This window comes from Onychomys torridus, chromosome 14 (assembly GCF_903995425.1).
Source record: "Onychomys torridus chromosome 14, mOncTor1.1, whole genome shotgun sequence".
Taxonomy (NCBI): Eukaryota; Metazoa; Chordata; class Mammalia; order Rodentia; family Cricetidae; genus Onychomys; species Onychomys torridus.
In genome coordinates this window covers 75,633,730-75,649,506 of record NC_050456.1, presented here as the reverse complement: position 1 = coordinate 75,649,506, position 15,777 = coordinate 75,633,730, and the positions used below count along the sequence as shown (strand labels likewise).

General features: G+C 47.6%; 1 protein-coding gene across 8 annotated transcripts in view; it reads right to left on the bottom strand.

Annotated features, from left to right (window-relative positions):
• The window catches only part of Eml1 (EMAP like 1), a 163,219-nt gene that overhangs the window by 68,465 nt on the left and 78,977 nt on the right, over window positions 1-15,777 (bottom strand). For all 8 annotated transcript variants that reach the window (XM_036205667.1, XM_036205665.1, XM_036205671.1 and 5 more), the window contains one exon: window positions 3,487-3,669. In XM_036205667.1, the coding sequence (XP_036061560.1) occupies window positions 3,487-3,669 (183 nt within the window). The remainder of the gene's footprint in view (window positions 1-3,486; window positions 3,670-15,777) is intronic.

The following is a 15,777-nucleotide window of genomic DNA, read 5'->3' as shown; positions in this document are numbered from 1 at the left end:
TGCACTCATGTGCACAACCTACACATAGACACACACACACACACACACACACACACACACACACACACACACTTAAAATCCAAAAAGATATGGTAGGGAACAATCAAGGCAAGCACCCCAGGCTAGACACATACTCCCAAACATGTGCACACACACACAACATACACACCTCAGAGAAGAAACAACGTAACTTCCTGACCCAAGGTTCCTGGGAGAAACAAACTCTTGGTTTCCAGAGGACACTGAATTAGAGGACATCCTTCTGCTTCATAAAGTGTCAATCAAACGTTTTGAAATCACATCTTAATTATTCCTAGAGGTAACACAGGGTGGCACTGAAAGGATTCATATAAAGGAGCACCGCAGCACTGAGATGCAGGTGCCATCAAGGATGAGAAGGCAGCAGCCCAGGTCTCTGGGGGACTGACAGGTATGTGTGCCATCAAGGATGAGGAGGCAGCAGCCCAGGTCTCTGGGGGACTGACAGGTATGTATGCCATCAAGGATGAGGAGGCAGCAGCCCCAGGTCCCTGGGGGACTGACAGGTATGTGTGCCATCAAGGATGAGGAGGCAGCAGCCCCAGGTCTCTGGGGGACTGACAGGTATGTGTGAACACACAACTGGTCTCCCCAGCAACTTGCATCAGTCATGGATAAGCCAACATCCTGTCTAAGTCTCAACTTCCTTAAAAACTAGGCTGGCGGTGCCCACCTGGCAGGCCACGGGCAGGGGAGGGTTAGGAACAGGAAGTGACAGTCCCTAGCAGAGGGCACAGCACACAGAAGATGAGGTAGCTGACATCCTGGCTTCATTTCTATTGCTGTGATAAAATACCCCCAAGAAAAAGCAGCTCATGGGGAAAGGCATTACGTTAGTTCACCATCACAGGCTATCATGTACTGTCGCAGGGACATCAAGGCAGCTAGTCACACCACAGCCACAGCCAAGAGCGGGAGAGCCAAGAGGGGGGTGCACACATGCTAGTGCTCCTTCTCCATTTCCTACAGTCCAGAACCCAACATCACAGTCTGCAAAATTCAGGCGCCGCCCCCAGCGCTTCAGACACCCATTAGCTTCAACCCCAAACTGATGCAGTGGAGGGGCCACGCACCCCTCATGACACGTGTCTCCCTATTTCCTGACTGCCTCTTATTTCTCAGAGTGACTTCCCAAATTTCAAACTCGTGAAAGCAATGTACAGTGAGGCATTACATAACCGTGAAAAAGTCATTTCTCTCGGGTTTTGTCAAGATCAGTAAAATAAAAACCCTGGGCAAACCCTGTCTGTTATTTCCCCTACTCTTCAAAAATAAGGAAATCTTAGAAACCCAAAGCTTCAGTTAAAGTCTTTGGGACACAGTCGTCGTCATCAGTTCTATTTGCGGATAGCTGAGTAGGCCACAGGCTATCTGAAATAACTGGGTTTCTGGTCTGAAATATCCAACCGCTTTGTAACTTAGGAGCAAGGATCACTGGAAAGGATTATTCAAAATATAGAGCCAAGGGTAGAATGTGCCTTTGATGTGGATCTGGCCCTTCAGCGGCATGAAAAGGCAAAGAATGGGCTTTTCCATGGAGTGGGAATGTAGTTGAGGACTGGAGAAGACATGGCCTGAGGAAAACCAAGATGGTTTAGTGTTAGTTCTCTCCCAACTCCAGTGCTAATCCAAGCCTCAAGACAACAAGGAGAGAGAGAGAGTGGAAGGGAGGAAGGGGTGGAGGGGAGGAGGGGAGGAGAGAAGGGGAGAGAGAGAGAGAGACAGAGAGAGACAGAGAGAGACAGAAAGAGACAGAGACAGAGACAGACAGAGAGACAGAGAGACAGAGAGACAGAGACACAGAGAGAGAGACAGAGACACAGAGAGAGAGAGAGAGAGAGACAGAGCCTTGTTTTTTGAGACAAGATATCTCACTGGCCTAAAGCTTGCCAAGTAGGCTAGCCCAGCCAGTAAAAACCAGGGACCCATCTCCTGCTGCTTCTCTAGCCCAGAATTATAAGCTTATAAACCCATATCAACTCATCCAGTGGGGACCATCCTCTAAAATGTTCATGGCAAACATTTTGTTGACTGAGCTATCTCAATGGCTCAAGATAGGCTTTGTTGTTTGTTTGTTTTTGTTTTGTTTGAGACAGTGTCTCTATGTAATCCTGCCTGTCTTGGAATACAGAGATCCACCTGCCTCAGCTTCCTGGGTGCTGAGATTAAAGGTGAGCACCACCATGCTCAGCCAAGAAAGGCACTTTCAAAGGGACATTGACATGCTACAACCTCAGTGTGTTTTGACCAGAGGAAACTCAATAGCCTGGATAGGGCAGTTACACAGAAAATCAACTCTGGCACAAGGTGAGCCCCTGCACTCAGATGTAAACATCAGGACACTAATATGTATGCATGTTGCAGGATATTCCTTTACACTGTGTGAAGATGTGTCACTGTGATTGGTTTAATAAAGAGCTAAATGCCATTAGCTAGGCAGGAAGAGGTTAGGCAGGACTTTTGGGGACAGAGGACTTAGGAAAGAAGAATATGGAGTCACCAGCCGGACAGAGAGGGACCAAGATGTGCAGGAGGAAAGGTAAAAGCCATGAGTCACATGGCAACACATAGATGAATAGAAATGGGTTAATTTAAGTTATAAGAGCTAGTGGGACAAGCCTAAGCTAAGGCCACACTTTCATAATTAATAATAAGTTTCCTTGTCATTTTTTATGGGCTGGTGGCCCAAAGAAAAATTCGTCATGTGGTCAAGGGCTTTATGACATCTTTTGATTCTGAAATTTGAAGGCACGGTCACTACAATGGTACTTAACATAATCACTGCTTTTGTATGCCATTTCCTGGGAGAGGCATGAAATAATGGCTTGAATTGGCCAGAAGCCCACTGGTATAGACCCCTGTTACAGGCTGCGTCCCCATGGTTAGCAGAGGAGTCTCAAAAGCTGCCAATGGCACCTCCTGAAAGAAGCTGAGTGGACAGGCCACCTAGATGCCTCTTGGACTTGGCTTTCTAAAGGGAGTCTCCCAAGTCTACACCCAGACTGGCCGAGGGGCAGCCATGCACCACATGGGTAGCTGTTTGTTGTGCTTTGGAGTAAGCTGAGGACACAGGAGGAGATGAGACATGCCAGTGAACACACCAGATGGAACCCCTAGTAGGAGCTGAAGCATTCTCTGTCAGCTCTCACTGTCCCAAGCAACCTGAACTGTTCTCAATGGTCCATCCAGATGGTCTCTTCCTTGACTCAAAGAGAATTTAAGGATCGTCTACAAATGTGCACTTCAGCATCAGGACAACTCACCAACAACACACCAACAAATACTGTCACGCTTGGTGAGATTAGGTCACTGAGTCGGGGCTAAGGACATTTTGATTTGGGGTCCATTTTGGAGTGAAGGGTCCATGCAAGAGTGCGGATCTTTAATGCTGCTGTGGATGCTGCACAACATGGGCCCACCCTGCTAGGGATGCTGCCCCACACCCACCTTTGGTAGGTCCTTTTCTGTTAAGCACAGCTTGCTGCTCCTCTGTGATGTTCAGCCTCCGAACCACGTCAGCCAGCGCTGACTTGAGCAGCTGAATATCATCCTCCTGCATCTGGACTCGTTGCTCCAGAGAGGCGATTCGGTCCGATACCTCCATGCTGCTGGCAGCAGATGCGCTGTCATCTAAACCAAAGAGAAGTGCCCGGTGAGTGAAATACAGCCTGTGACAATCAGATCTGTACATACGCCAGGACACTGTCTGAACGCGATACAACCTACTGATCTAAGATAACAGCTTGTTGGCAAAATCACTTGAGACAGTTTTCTTTACAGGACTTCTAATCTTTGTTCTACTACTGGCATCTTACTCTCCACATGCTTGCCACGTTTAAACTGAGGTCTAAACTGGCATTCTGTTTTTCTCCATGCCAGCCAATGTGTTTACTTGTTCCGTGTATCAGAGAACCTCAGTGACTTGAATGATATCAGACAGTTGACTTCAAGTTCTTGACATTGTGGAATCCCCTCTGCTTACAGTGCTGGATAACAGGTAGTTTGTGGACGGAGGACCACATTGCCCATCCATCTGCAAAGCCTGTAGTCACTCAGCCTCTTGAAACCAAAAGGGGTCTGTCTCAATCCATCTCGCATTTCTTAGATCCACGCCCAAACCATGGCCACATGGTCCTAAGTTATGTAGATGGAAATGTACCCTAACCAAGGTGGGAATGTCAGCACTGATAGGATAGCTCCATAAAATTCAGACACAGGCCTCAGAGCCTCGGATGCAGAGCTCCACTCCCGAATTAGCACAGGTTTGGGAAATGTAGCTCCACTCTTTGAAGGACAGAGCATCGAGTGGTCAAATCTGTCTGGTAAGCAAACCTTTATGTAACAGCCATGGTCATCAGAGTCACAGGTCCCAACTCCTGGCCACTGCACAGGGCTCTGAATGACCTTCCTCACCTCTCCTCATTTTTAGAATCTTCCTCCTCTCTGACTTCATTCCTACCACACCACCTTCCCCGCAGTGGTGTGAACGAGAATGGCCTCCGTACGCTCAGATGTTTGAATACTTGGTCCCTAGTTGGTGGACTGTTTGGGAAGAATTAGGAGGTATGGCCATGTTGGACATGTGTCACTACGGGTGGGGTTTGAGGTTTCAAAAGCTTAGTGCTATTCCCAGTGTGCTCTCTTTCCTGTAGATCAAGATGTGAGCTCTCAATAGCTGCTCCAGCTACCAGCTGCCATGCCTACACTCCACCACTGTAGACTCTAAGCTTCTGGAACCGTTAGCTCATTAGCTCGATTAAACTCTTCCTTTCATAAGTTACCTTGTGCATGGTGTTTTATCATAGCGACAGAAACCCAAAGCTAAACCCTAAACTAAAGCTCCCTTTAGAGCCTAAAAAACATTATTATTTGTGTGTGTGTGTGTGTGTGTGTGTGTGTGTGTGTGTGTGTGTGTGTGAGAGAGAGAGAGAGAGAGAGAGAGAGAGAGAGAAAGAAAGAGAAAGAGCTGGGATCTAGTCTCTCCTACCATGTAGGTCCTGCTGACCCATCTCATTGGTCCAACAGACATACTTTAGATACAAAGACAGGATGAAAATAAATGAATAAAAAATAGCATCATATAAAGCGGTTAAAATTTGAGAGACAAAGAGCCATGTCACAATGCAAGGGGAGGCAACCATAAGGAAGATAGAATAGTTACCCCCACGTATCAGCAAATCTAGTGGAAGAGGTGGAGCCTTCTATTACAAAGAGCACAGACTCAAGTTAAACCACCCAAGCTCACTATCCAACCAACCATGTGCAAAGACACTCATCTCTAGGTACCCCAATTTCTTCACCAGAAAAATAGGGATGACATCAGCATCTACCTCAGATGGCTGTTGTAACAGTAGTGTTCTGTACCTGCTTCACTTAGAATATATCTGTACAAGCTAACGCATGAGTGATTCTGCCCCACTGCACACTCTGGCCTCATCACAAGCCCAAGCCAACAGGGCCAACCAAGCATGGACGAGAAGTTTCAAAACGCCGAGCCGAATAAATCTCATCTTCCCCTTAAGTTCATTATCTCCAGTCTTCTGGTATAGTCATGGAACGCTGACACAGAAAGATCCGCTATGACATTTCTGGGTTGTTCATATACACAGCTGCTTTTAGAGAAGACACACAAACTTGTGAATGGGGGTCTGAACTGGCACAGTACAGGAGCCTGTATGGTCCAAATCTGTACAGTCAATCATGTATATACACACACACAGTAAGACAGAACTGGCTTGCTGCTGATGGTCTAAATCCATGATTGAAAACAGCACCAATGTGTCCTCAGTAGGTGGGTGGATGGGAAGACAGACAGATGGACAGGTAAGACTTGAACAACAACAACAAAAAAAAACCACATAAATCAGACTTTCAATCATATCACCAAATCTGTATAGGAAAAGGTATAATTGACTGTTTGACCAGAAAAACACCTCAAAGTCTGCCTTTGGACACAAAGAAAAACTGAAGTGTCTCATCTTCTAAGGAGATTCTCTGCTTTGGAACCTTGCTGAGGTTTGCCTTGTGAGCTAATCTCTGCGCTTTTCGGATCCTGCTCAGCTGTGACGCTTTACTTGCCTCCATTTTTGCAGGCAATGGCTCTCAAGAGTGTGGGGAGACCGCCTGGCAGCACTCGAGTCCAATGTCTTCCCCTCACTACAGATGGGGAAAGGATGAGACAGAGAACAACAGCAGAGCCTGCTCTGACCTTCACAGACCATTGCCAACAGCTGAACATGCCGCCGAATTCCACAGCTCCGAAGAAGAATGTCTTCTCTCACTCCTGTTAAAGAAGACTGTGTTGTACAAGGAATCAGATCAAACCAGCCCAAGCAATCTGTTTTAAAGTAGTTTCAGATCTGATACCTCCTGAGCAATTTGTCCAGGAAAGTCATTAAAATGGAGCCCGTAACAAGAAGCTGAAGAGATGGCTCAGTGGTGAAGATCACTGGCTGCTCTTGCAGAGATCCTGAGTTCAGTTCCTGACACCCACAGGGGGGTTCATAGCCACCTGTAACTCCAGTTCCAGGGGATCTGACACCCTCTTCCGGCCTCTGTAGGCACTGATACACAATGATGCACAAATATCATGTAGGTATTCATACATAAAATAAATCTTTTTAAAAAGGATTTGTAAACCTTTATGTCCTAGTGACTTGGAAGTTTTCACATTCTGTAATCATTTTTCTTGTAATGTTAGAGGGGGTATGTGGTGATACTGTGTTCCCCAAAATATGTGCACCCTAATAAACTTATCTGGGGTCAGAGAATAGAACAGCTACTAGATATAGAGGCCAGAAAATGGTGGCACTCACACCTTTAATCCTATCACTTGGGAGGCAGAGATCCATCCGGATCTCTGTGAGTTTAAAGCCACACTGGAAACAGCCAGGCATGGTGGTGACTCAATCCTTTAATCCCAGGAAATGATGGCAGCGAGCAGAAAGGTATATAAGGCATGAGGATCAGGAACTAGAGCTGGTTAAGCTTTTAGGCTTTGGAGCAACAGTTCAGCTGAGATCCATTTGGATGAGGACTCAGAAGCTTCCAGTCTGAGAAAACAGGATCAGCTGAGGAACCAGCAAGGTGAGGTAGCTGTGACTTGTTCTGCTTCTCTGATCTTCCAGTATTCACCTCAATAACTTGCTCCAGGCTTGATTTCATTAATAAGACTCTTTAAGATTCATGCTACAGGGGTGTTGTTAAAAAACAAGCTTACTCTACACTTTCATTCCTTGGGTAGTGGGGTGTTGGTGCTTGTCTGTCTTTGAGAGAGGGTCTTATGCAGCCTAGGCTGGCCTTGAACTTGCTGTGTAGCCAAGCATGACTGTAAACACCTCTGCTCCTCCTGCCTCCCAAGTGCTTGGACTACAGATGTGGTCATCACATACGATTTATGCACTGCTGAGGATCAAACTTGGGGCCTCGTGAATGCTGGGCAAACACTCTACCAACTGCGCTACATCCCCAGGCCACCTCGGGTTTTTAAGACTTCCATTTGAAACGGGAACCCACTAGATGGGTCACCTGCTTACTTGGGTGGCCTGGGCTCTGTTTACCCAGCATGGGGTGTAACTGGGCCACTGAGGAAGTCTCCTCCACTGTAGAGTGACGGGCTCCAGACAGTAGCCACACCCCAGAGCACTGGCACTGTGCCCACAGTGGTGAGGCACTTAGCCACAGAGGCCTGAGCAGGTGACTTCTCTGCAGGCTTTGGTCCAGAGCAAATAGTCTCAAGGGCATGCATTTAAACACCCTAGCATTGTGCTGATGGTCCTGAGACAGGCTGCTGAGTGTTACCTAGGTGTGTGTGGAGAGAGTCCTGGAGTTGTAGAGGGAATAAGAAGCAATAGAGAGAGCACTGGCCGGGCACAGAAGCATGCCCAGTAGGATTCCTGGTCTTAATCATTAACTATGTGACCCCGGGAAGGTAACTTGACCACTCCTGGTCCAATTCTCCTGCCTCTGGTGTTCTCATGAGAATGAATGTTAATGTGCACCTAACATCTAATATTAACACACTAATGGCCTGGAAATACTCACACAGTGGTAGTATAGTTTGGACCAGGAGTGCTTCTAGTTTTGAAGTTTTTCAGGCTTGTGTTTTTACCAAGTGCGCGCACGGCAAATATCTGAAATCTAAAATGCATTGTGTTGATGCTCTAAAAGCTTTGGATTTCGGAGCCTTTTATACTTGGAATTTTCATCTCAACAAAAAGCAAAGCCTGACCTTCAGCAGCACTGGCGACAAGTTTCGATGCCAGAAGTAAATCTGCAAACTGCAGTGATTAGCTGGTGAGATCACCCAGACCAAAGACATCATTCCCGCTCTCAGCACAGTGACAGCCTCAAGACGGAGTGGTTGGCATGACACAGACACCCCCATGCAGCACTGAGAGTAAGTCCACCCCTGCCCAGCCTCCCTCCCCTCAGACCCAGAGGAACCCCGCTGACTCCAGACAGGCTCACAAAAGTAGCGATGGGGGGGGGGGGGGGGGGAGAAAGCAAGGTCCAAATGCAGGTGAGGGAAGGACAGGGTTTCAAAAACAGTGACTTAAGTTTTGATGCATTCACACCACTGAAAACCAAAGAGGGAAACTGAGGGCGTCGTCCACACAGCTGCAATGAAACAGCTTGATAAATTTACCAGCTCCTTTCTCATGTCCTTTTGCCTAACTTGTGATCAAGGTAGAAAAGTTCTCCTGAGGCTGCAGCATCTGATTTGTTTGGAAGCCAACTGCAGTGTGCTAGAGCTGCTGGGGGACGGAGCGGGGCGGGGAGCGCACAAGGGCACAGCCAGACTCTGAGCCAGGGGATCTCAACCTGTGGGGCGTGGCCCCCTTGGGGGGAATTGCATATCAGATAGTTACATTACAATTAGAAACAGTAGCAAAATTACAATTATGAAGTAGCAACAAAAGTAATTTTCTGACTGGGGGTCACCACCACATAAGGAACTGTATTAAAGGGTCGCACAGCATGGGGGGGGGGGGAGAACCACTGCTCTAAAGCAATTGGGATGAGAGAGTCAGGGAGGAAGATTAAAGCTCTTTAAACACACACCTCCTCGACAGTTACACTGCATCCCACCACGAGGGAAGACAAAATCATGATTGGAGAAGAAGCGAGCAGCAGAGACAGAGAAGACAGGGCTAGGATTTGGAAAAGCCTGGGGGCTTGGTCTGAGGAGATTGCTACACATGCTCGCTCTTACACTTGTCCTCACATTTGTTCAGACCATTTAACAGAAAGGATCCGAAAAGGTCAATTTAAGGTCTTAAAACTAGGTACCATGGTTTCAAAACCTTTCAGCCAGAAGGATTGCTTGAGCCCGGCATTTGAGCCCAGCCCGGACAACATGGCAAGATCTTGTCTCTCAAGAGTTTTTGTGTGTTTTATTTTTTTGGTTTTGACTTTATATTTTGGGACAGTTTCTCATCATGTAGCCCTGGCTGGTCTGACACTCCCTATGTAGAACAGGCTGGCCTTGAACTCACAGAGATCCACCTGCCTCTCCCTCCCGCTATTTTCTATTTGAAGTATTATGTTACCTATGAAACTGTCTTCTTAACCTAATAGTTGTGATTGGTTCAGATGATATGCCCTTGCCTATGAAAGCCTGTCTCATAACTGCTGAGATGAAATCAGAAAAGCAGTTTAAATAGTTGAAAATCCATCCACAGCTCACTGGCTGCCTAACATAAGGCTTCCTAAAGCATCCAGGCAATGGTGGCGCCTCACAGGATGCTGCTGCGCAGGCTTGGCTGGCAGAATACCTTTAAAAACAAGAAATCTAAGTACTTCTTACAGAATCTCGGTCTCAGGTCACTGTCAAACAATGGACCATTGAAGCCAGGCACATGTCTTTAGTCCCAGGGGAGGCAGAGGCAGGCAGATAGATCTCTGTGAGTTTGAAACCAGCCTGGTCTACACAGTAACGAAGGACAGCCAGGGTGACATAGTGAGACCCTGTCTTTAAAAAAAAAAAAAAAAGTACTGGAGAGAGGGCTCAGAGGTTAAGAGCACTCTTCCAGAGGACCCAGGTTCAATTCCCAGCACCATCCACATGGTAGCTCACAACTGTCTATAACTCAAGTTCTAGGGGATTGAGCACCCTCACACAGACATACATGCAGGCAAAAACCAATGCACATAAAATAAAAATAAATTATTTTAAAAACTAAACAAAAAGGACCCTTTGAACTTAGTTTTACTTCTATCCATTATCCTGTCCATGATCATTGTTACAGAAAACACTTCGTCCTTTTTTAATATCACAAAACTACTGTTTCTAAAGTATCATCGACTTCTGCTTTGAGCCATAATGGGATCACTGGGGACTGGCCTTGTCATCTGAGCTCAAAGAGCTGACAGGAAGAAACCAAGTGTGTCAGACAGCAAGGGACAGTGACTTCTGAGAGATGGTGGATCAAAGAGACTACAGCTATTTCAGCATGTGGCTTCAGCTTCTGGAACAGGAGGAACACAGGTGGCACCTGGTGGTGGCCCTAGGTCAAGGAGACATCACAGAAGATCACAGCCAAGGTGACAGACTAGAGATGGCAGGGGACACACAGGAGCGGAGGACACTGCCAGGTGGGGTTCCAGACACCTGCAGAGGATGCTCCCTTGTCTTCAGGTGTTATACAAGGTCATGATGGACTCTCTGTGGAAATGACAGAGTACAGTCTCCAGAGCCCACATGGGATAGTTCCTACCATTACACATTATGGTGTCACTAGACTCAACAAAGAAAGCATCCACTCATGGTGGACCAGGAGCAACAGTGTTCCTACTCAGGAGCCATCAGCAACTGAGGAGGTTTAGACTCTCCCATGAGTTAGCCCTCTGGGAGATCTGATTCTCAGTTCTATGGAATTGAGGATCAGGGATGAGTGCCAGCCTCCCTGAGATATGCATACACCACACAATTAATCTTGCCAAAGAGTCTGTGCATGTAGGCACACTTTCAGTGGGAGAGCTGGCCGGCCAATAGAGGGTGGTCAGCTGCCTCTACTATTCAGCTCCATGCCAAGGCCATCTTGCAGATGTGAGAATTCACCTTGCTTAATATAAACTTGAGCAGCAAACCATGTCTGTGTGGCTGTTAGCCTAAGACAACCAGAGCACACATCCTGGAACAGTGCCCGACCCCTGTGTGAGTAGGGGGTACCAGTGATACCCTGTCAAATGGCTACGTGGGGCTCTCTTGTAGCCGAGTAAGGACTTGGCTTAGCGATTGGAAAGCTGGGGGCCTCGGCCCTGCAGCTACCATTTTTTGTTTCTTCAGCACATGAACCCATCACAACGTCCACTGTTCATTCCACCAACAAGTACCATGGATTGTTTTCTTCCCTGATCTTCACCACAGACCTAGAGTGGGCTCAGCACTCCATGGCACATGACTCACCTGTGTAACAGGATCAAAGGACACAACACGCCCCCAGAACTCACGGACCCCACAGTCAGTCCACACATGCTGGGGCATTTATGTTCTACAAAGAACGCAATAGTCAGGTTGGAGCTGTGGGGTGTCTTAATCAAATTTTGTTCATCGTAAAGGTTCAAGTTCCCAGAAGAAGGTGCATTGCATCCAGTCCCTTGCAAGGTCTAACCCAGGACCCAGAATGCCAATCTCCCAGCCCTCTTGCTGTACCATGCTCAGCAGAAGGCATCCCATTCTGAGCCCCAGGTAGAGCTATAGCTGCCATGTGACCAGAACAAGGTTGACACTGTCCATGCAGGAGGTGGCCCTCTCTGTGGCCAGGAACCGGCACAAGCATAGGAAGACCAGCTTCTCCGCTGACACCGGAGTCCTTAAACAGTGGTTTTACAGAGGAAAAAAAGATTAAATTACCATAAAACAAAGTTAGTTGTGTATTATAAACCAGCCTCCCCAGGCCTACGTTGTCACCCAAGGGTGTAGCAGGACTAAAGGTCTCAACTAGACAGAAAGGGGACCTTAGTCTGCTTCTGGGAGGCAAGGCTCTACAGAAGCTGCTGGAACCCACACTTGTCACCTCCCCCCCCCCATGGCAGCACAGATCCAGAAAACACAGATGGATTGGACTGGTGACAGCCAGTATGTCTGGTGAGGCAGAGTGGGCCAAGAAAGGGGTGCTGGAAGAGAAAATGGCTAGAGAGGCCTCAGCAGCCTAAAGTGGGGACCAAAGACATGGAGATAAAAATAAAAAATAAAAAATAAAAAACAGGAGAAAACACACATGCATTCATGCACTCGCTCATGCAGGGGAAAGTGGGCGCTCTGGATTAAGGATCTACCCCACTTGGCTCCTCAGCTCCTCTTCACCTGAGCAAGAGAGCTGGGATTGCTCAGCCACCTTTTCTGTGGGACACTTCTGACCGTAAAGAGAAAAACAAGGAGCATTTCAAAACAGACAAGCACGTAAGCCACACGAATTGGCTCTGGATGCCCTAGCCAAGAGGGATTTTACAGGGTGGGCCAGAAAATGAGAGAGACAGAGATTAAGGAATGGGAGGCAGGTAGAGAAATATTTGTAAGATTTGTAAGGCATGTTAATATTCTCTCTCTCTCTCTCTCTCTCTCTCTCTCTCTCTCTCTCTCTGTGTCTCTCTGTGTGTCTCTCTCTGTGTCTCTGTGTCTCTGTGTCTGTCTCTCTCTCTCTCTCTCTCTCTCTCTCTCTCTCTCTCTGTGTGTGTGTGTGTGTGTGTGTGTGTGTGTGTGTGTGTGTGTGTTTTATTTTGTTTAATCTCAGCACTTGGGAGGCAGAGGCAGTCTGGTCCCTGAGTTCCAGACCAGCTTGGTCTACATAGTGAGCACCGAGACAGCCAGAGCTACACAGTGAGACTCTGTATCAACAAATAAATAAATACATAAATAAATAAAAAAGCATTAACATACCTTACAAATATGATTATTGCTATTGTTCAGGTAACTGAATGTCAAGTGTCCATTCATCAGTTACCAGAGAACACACGCATGCTTGTGCACCCACGTGGGTGTATGTCTATGTTCTCATACACAGTTTCTGCAGTTAATGTTCAAACCCACCATCTGGACAGAGTCAAGGTGGAAACATAAAGGAAAAAAGAAAAAGAACAGCCCTGGAAGGGGGCAGACCCAAGGAGACTGAGGCAGAGGAAGTGTGTCCTCCACTTAGGCGCTGGAGTTCCTCCTCACAATTGCTCCCACCAGACAGACTCTCAAGCTGTAAAATGCCTTTGTTCAAAAATGAGCAGCCAGATTTCTCATTTCTGCACACAAGGTCGTCTGTGTGTCGATCACTCCTTATTCTACTGCAGACGGTGTGGCAGCTTCGAGGCTTGGACCTGCCTTCTGGCCTCCCTGCCCCCGCTGGGGGAGGATTCCAGCCATCTAACCACACATCCTCTTACTGTGAACAGCTTGTGGTTAGCCACAGAAGCATTGCAAAGCCTGCGTGTGAGCATATGGGAATGCACTTTCAGATACCCGCCTTGAGGGTTTTTAGGTCTGCCCCTATTCCATGTCTTCATTTCTTGTCGAATCCTTACAGTGTAGAATCCTACAGTTGAACAAGACAGGAGACCTAGGGCCATACACAGGGAAAGTTCTGGAGTCGGAAGGTCTGGAGTACCATCACCCTGAATGAGCCAGGCAATGTTGGACTCACAGCTCATCTGGGTGTAAAGAATGATGGCTAAGTCTCTTCTACAGGACTGCTGTGACACACTCATAAAGCTCTAAGAGCTGGGGAGGTGGCTCAGTGGGCAAAGTACCCGCTGTAAAGGTCCTGAGTTCAATCCCAGCACCCACATAAAACCCAAGGGGAAGCACATAGCTGTAATCCCATCACTGGAGAGGCAGGAAGATCCCCAGGGCTTACAGGCCAGCTAGTCTAGCCAAGTCAGCAAGCCCTCAGTCAACCAATTAGAGACCCTGTCTCAAAAGAAAGACAGAGAGAGAGAGGGAGAGAGAGGGAGAGAGAGAGAGAGAGAGAGAGAGAGGAAGAAAAGGAAGGGAGGGAGGGAGGGAGGGAGGGAGGGAGGAAGGAAGGAAGGAAGGAAGGAAGGAAGGAAGGAAGGAGTGGTTAGCTATTGAGGAAGAGATTCACACCAATCTCTGGCCTCCACATACATAAACATGCGCATGCACACAGGCATGCATGCACACATACTGAGTAAAATGAGCAAGGATATGAAAATTAATGTGGGAAATCCTGTTGCAACAACCAGATCACTTAGTCCCCAGCCCCTGCCTTAACCTCCCAATGCTACCACGTAGCAGCACCTGAAGCCGATGGTCCCTGGCTGGAAAGCAGGCCGACTTGTTAACAGAGGCTGAAACATGCCTCAGCCTCGCTGTTTCTTGCCAGCTCACAGCTGCCTCCTTTCACACTTCCCAACTCCTGTAATCCATCCACTCCAGTTCACTGCACACCGATGGCTCAGATACAACGCTTGAAATAACCCTTCATGGAGGTCAATCAAAGCAAGAACACAGCTTCCATTCTGAACTGCCCCAGATCCTTATCTGAGGTGAAGGTGTGTGGGTTGTGGTTAGGAACAAGTTTCCTCAGAGAAAGTCCATCAGGCTGGTAGGGAAAGACCCCTCTGCAAATTCGGCAAGTGTTTTGCCCATATGGACAGGTGAGTGTGTACAGCACCAGCGAAGGTTCAGCAACCAACTAGACAGTCAAACCGTGAAGCAGAGAGGTCCAGAGTCCTCCTCGTCATCTGTGACAGTCCTCGCTCTGCAAGCTGCCATGTGCTGGGCAATGCATGCGATCCTGGCTCTCCTCCACCCTGCAGTATATGGAGTGAGGGTTTCTTAGGGCATGCTGGCACTAATTACAAGCTTTTCCACATGCCACAAAGCTCATCACGGGGAATGATGAAGCTAGAGTGCACTGACAAAACAAAGAACTGTGTTACCCCTTGCTCCATAAAAAAAAAAAAAATCATAATACAACAAGAGGGTGTCCAGGCAGAACTAAAAAAGGTTTAAATGAAACCGTTTAGAGACAGACTGCTACTGTGTGAGCCTGAAGCATTCCTCACACACTCAAGTGTTTGAACACTTGGTCACCAGCCAGGAGCACAGAACTATTGGGCTGTGTGGGATCTTTAGGAGGTGGGGCTTACCAGATAGAAGTGGGTCCCTGGGTGCAGGCACCCACCCAGCAGACACTCCTGACCCCCAAACCAGCTGCAGTCCTACAATGGGAATGAAGGACTTCAGTTCTTCTCTTCCGGTCTCACTGGAGCCTCTTGTGGAAGACAGTGGCTCTACCATTATTCCTCCTATCCTAGCCATCCAATATCACAGAAACCATAACACATTAGAATACCAGCGTGTTCATTAGCATAAGACAGAAAGGTAAGATTTCTGAGAACCATGAAGACAAAGAAAGACGCTTTCCTCTCAGCCATCCTCCTGGGAAAACCACTGAAAACCCCCACCATTTTACCAACCTGTACAGACCTAAAGATTGAGTTAACTCAGGACCAAAAATACACACCATACAGCTGTGTCTGCACCTCCAAACCATCTCCAAAGGCTTCCTGACAAGTTTTACAGTTTCTCCGTTCTCCTCTGTATGTAGGAGGGACTCTGAAGACCCCAGCTCTTCAGGAGGCCTTTCCTCCTAAGCCTGTGGACCTGCCATCCCATCCCTTGTGACCACAGCTGGCAGGTCCACATCCACTATCTATGCTGGGATCTCCAGCAAAGCTTTCTCTGCTTCAGAGCTCAATCTACTGTAGAGAAGGGTGTGT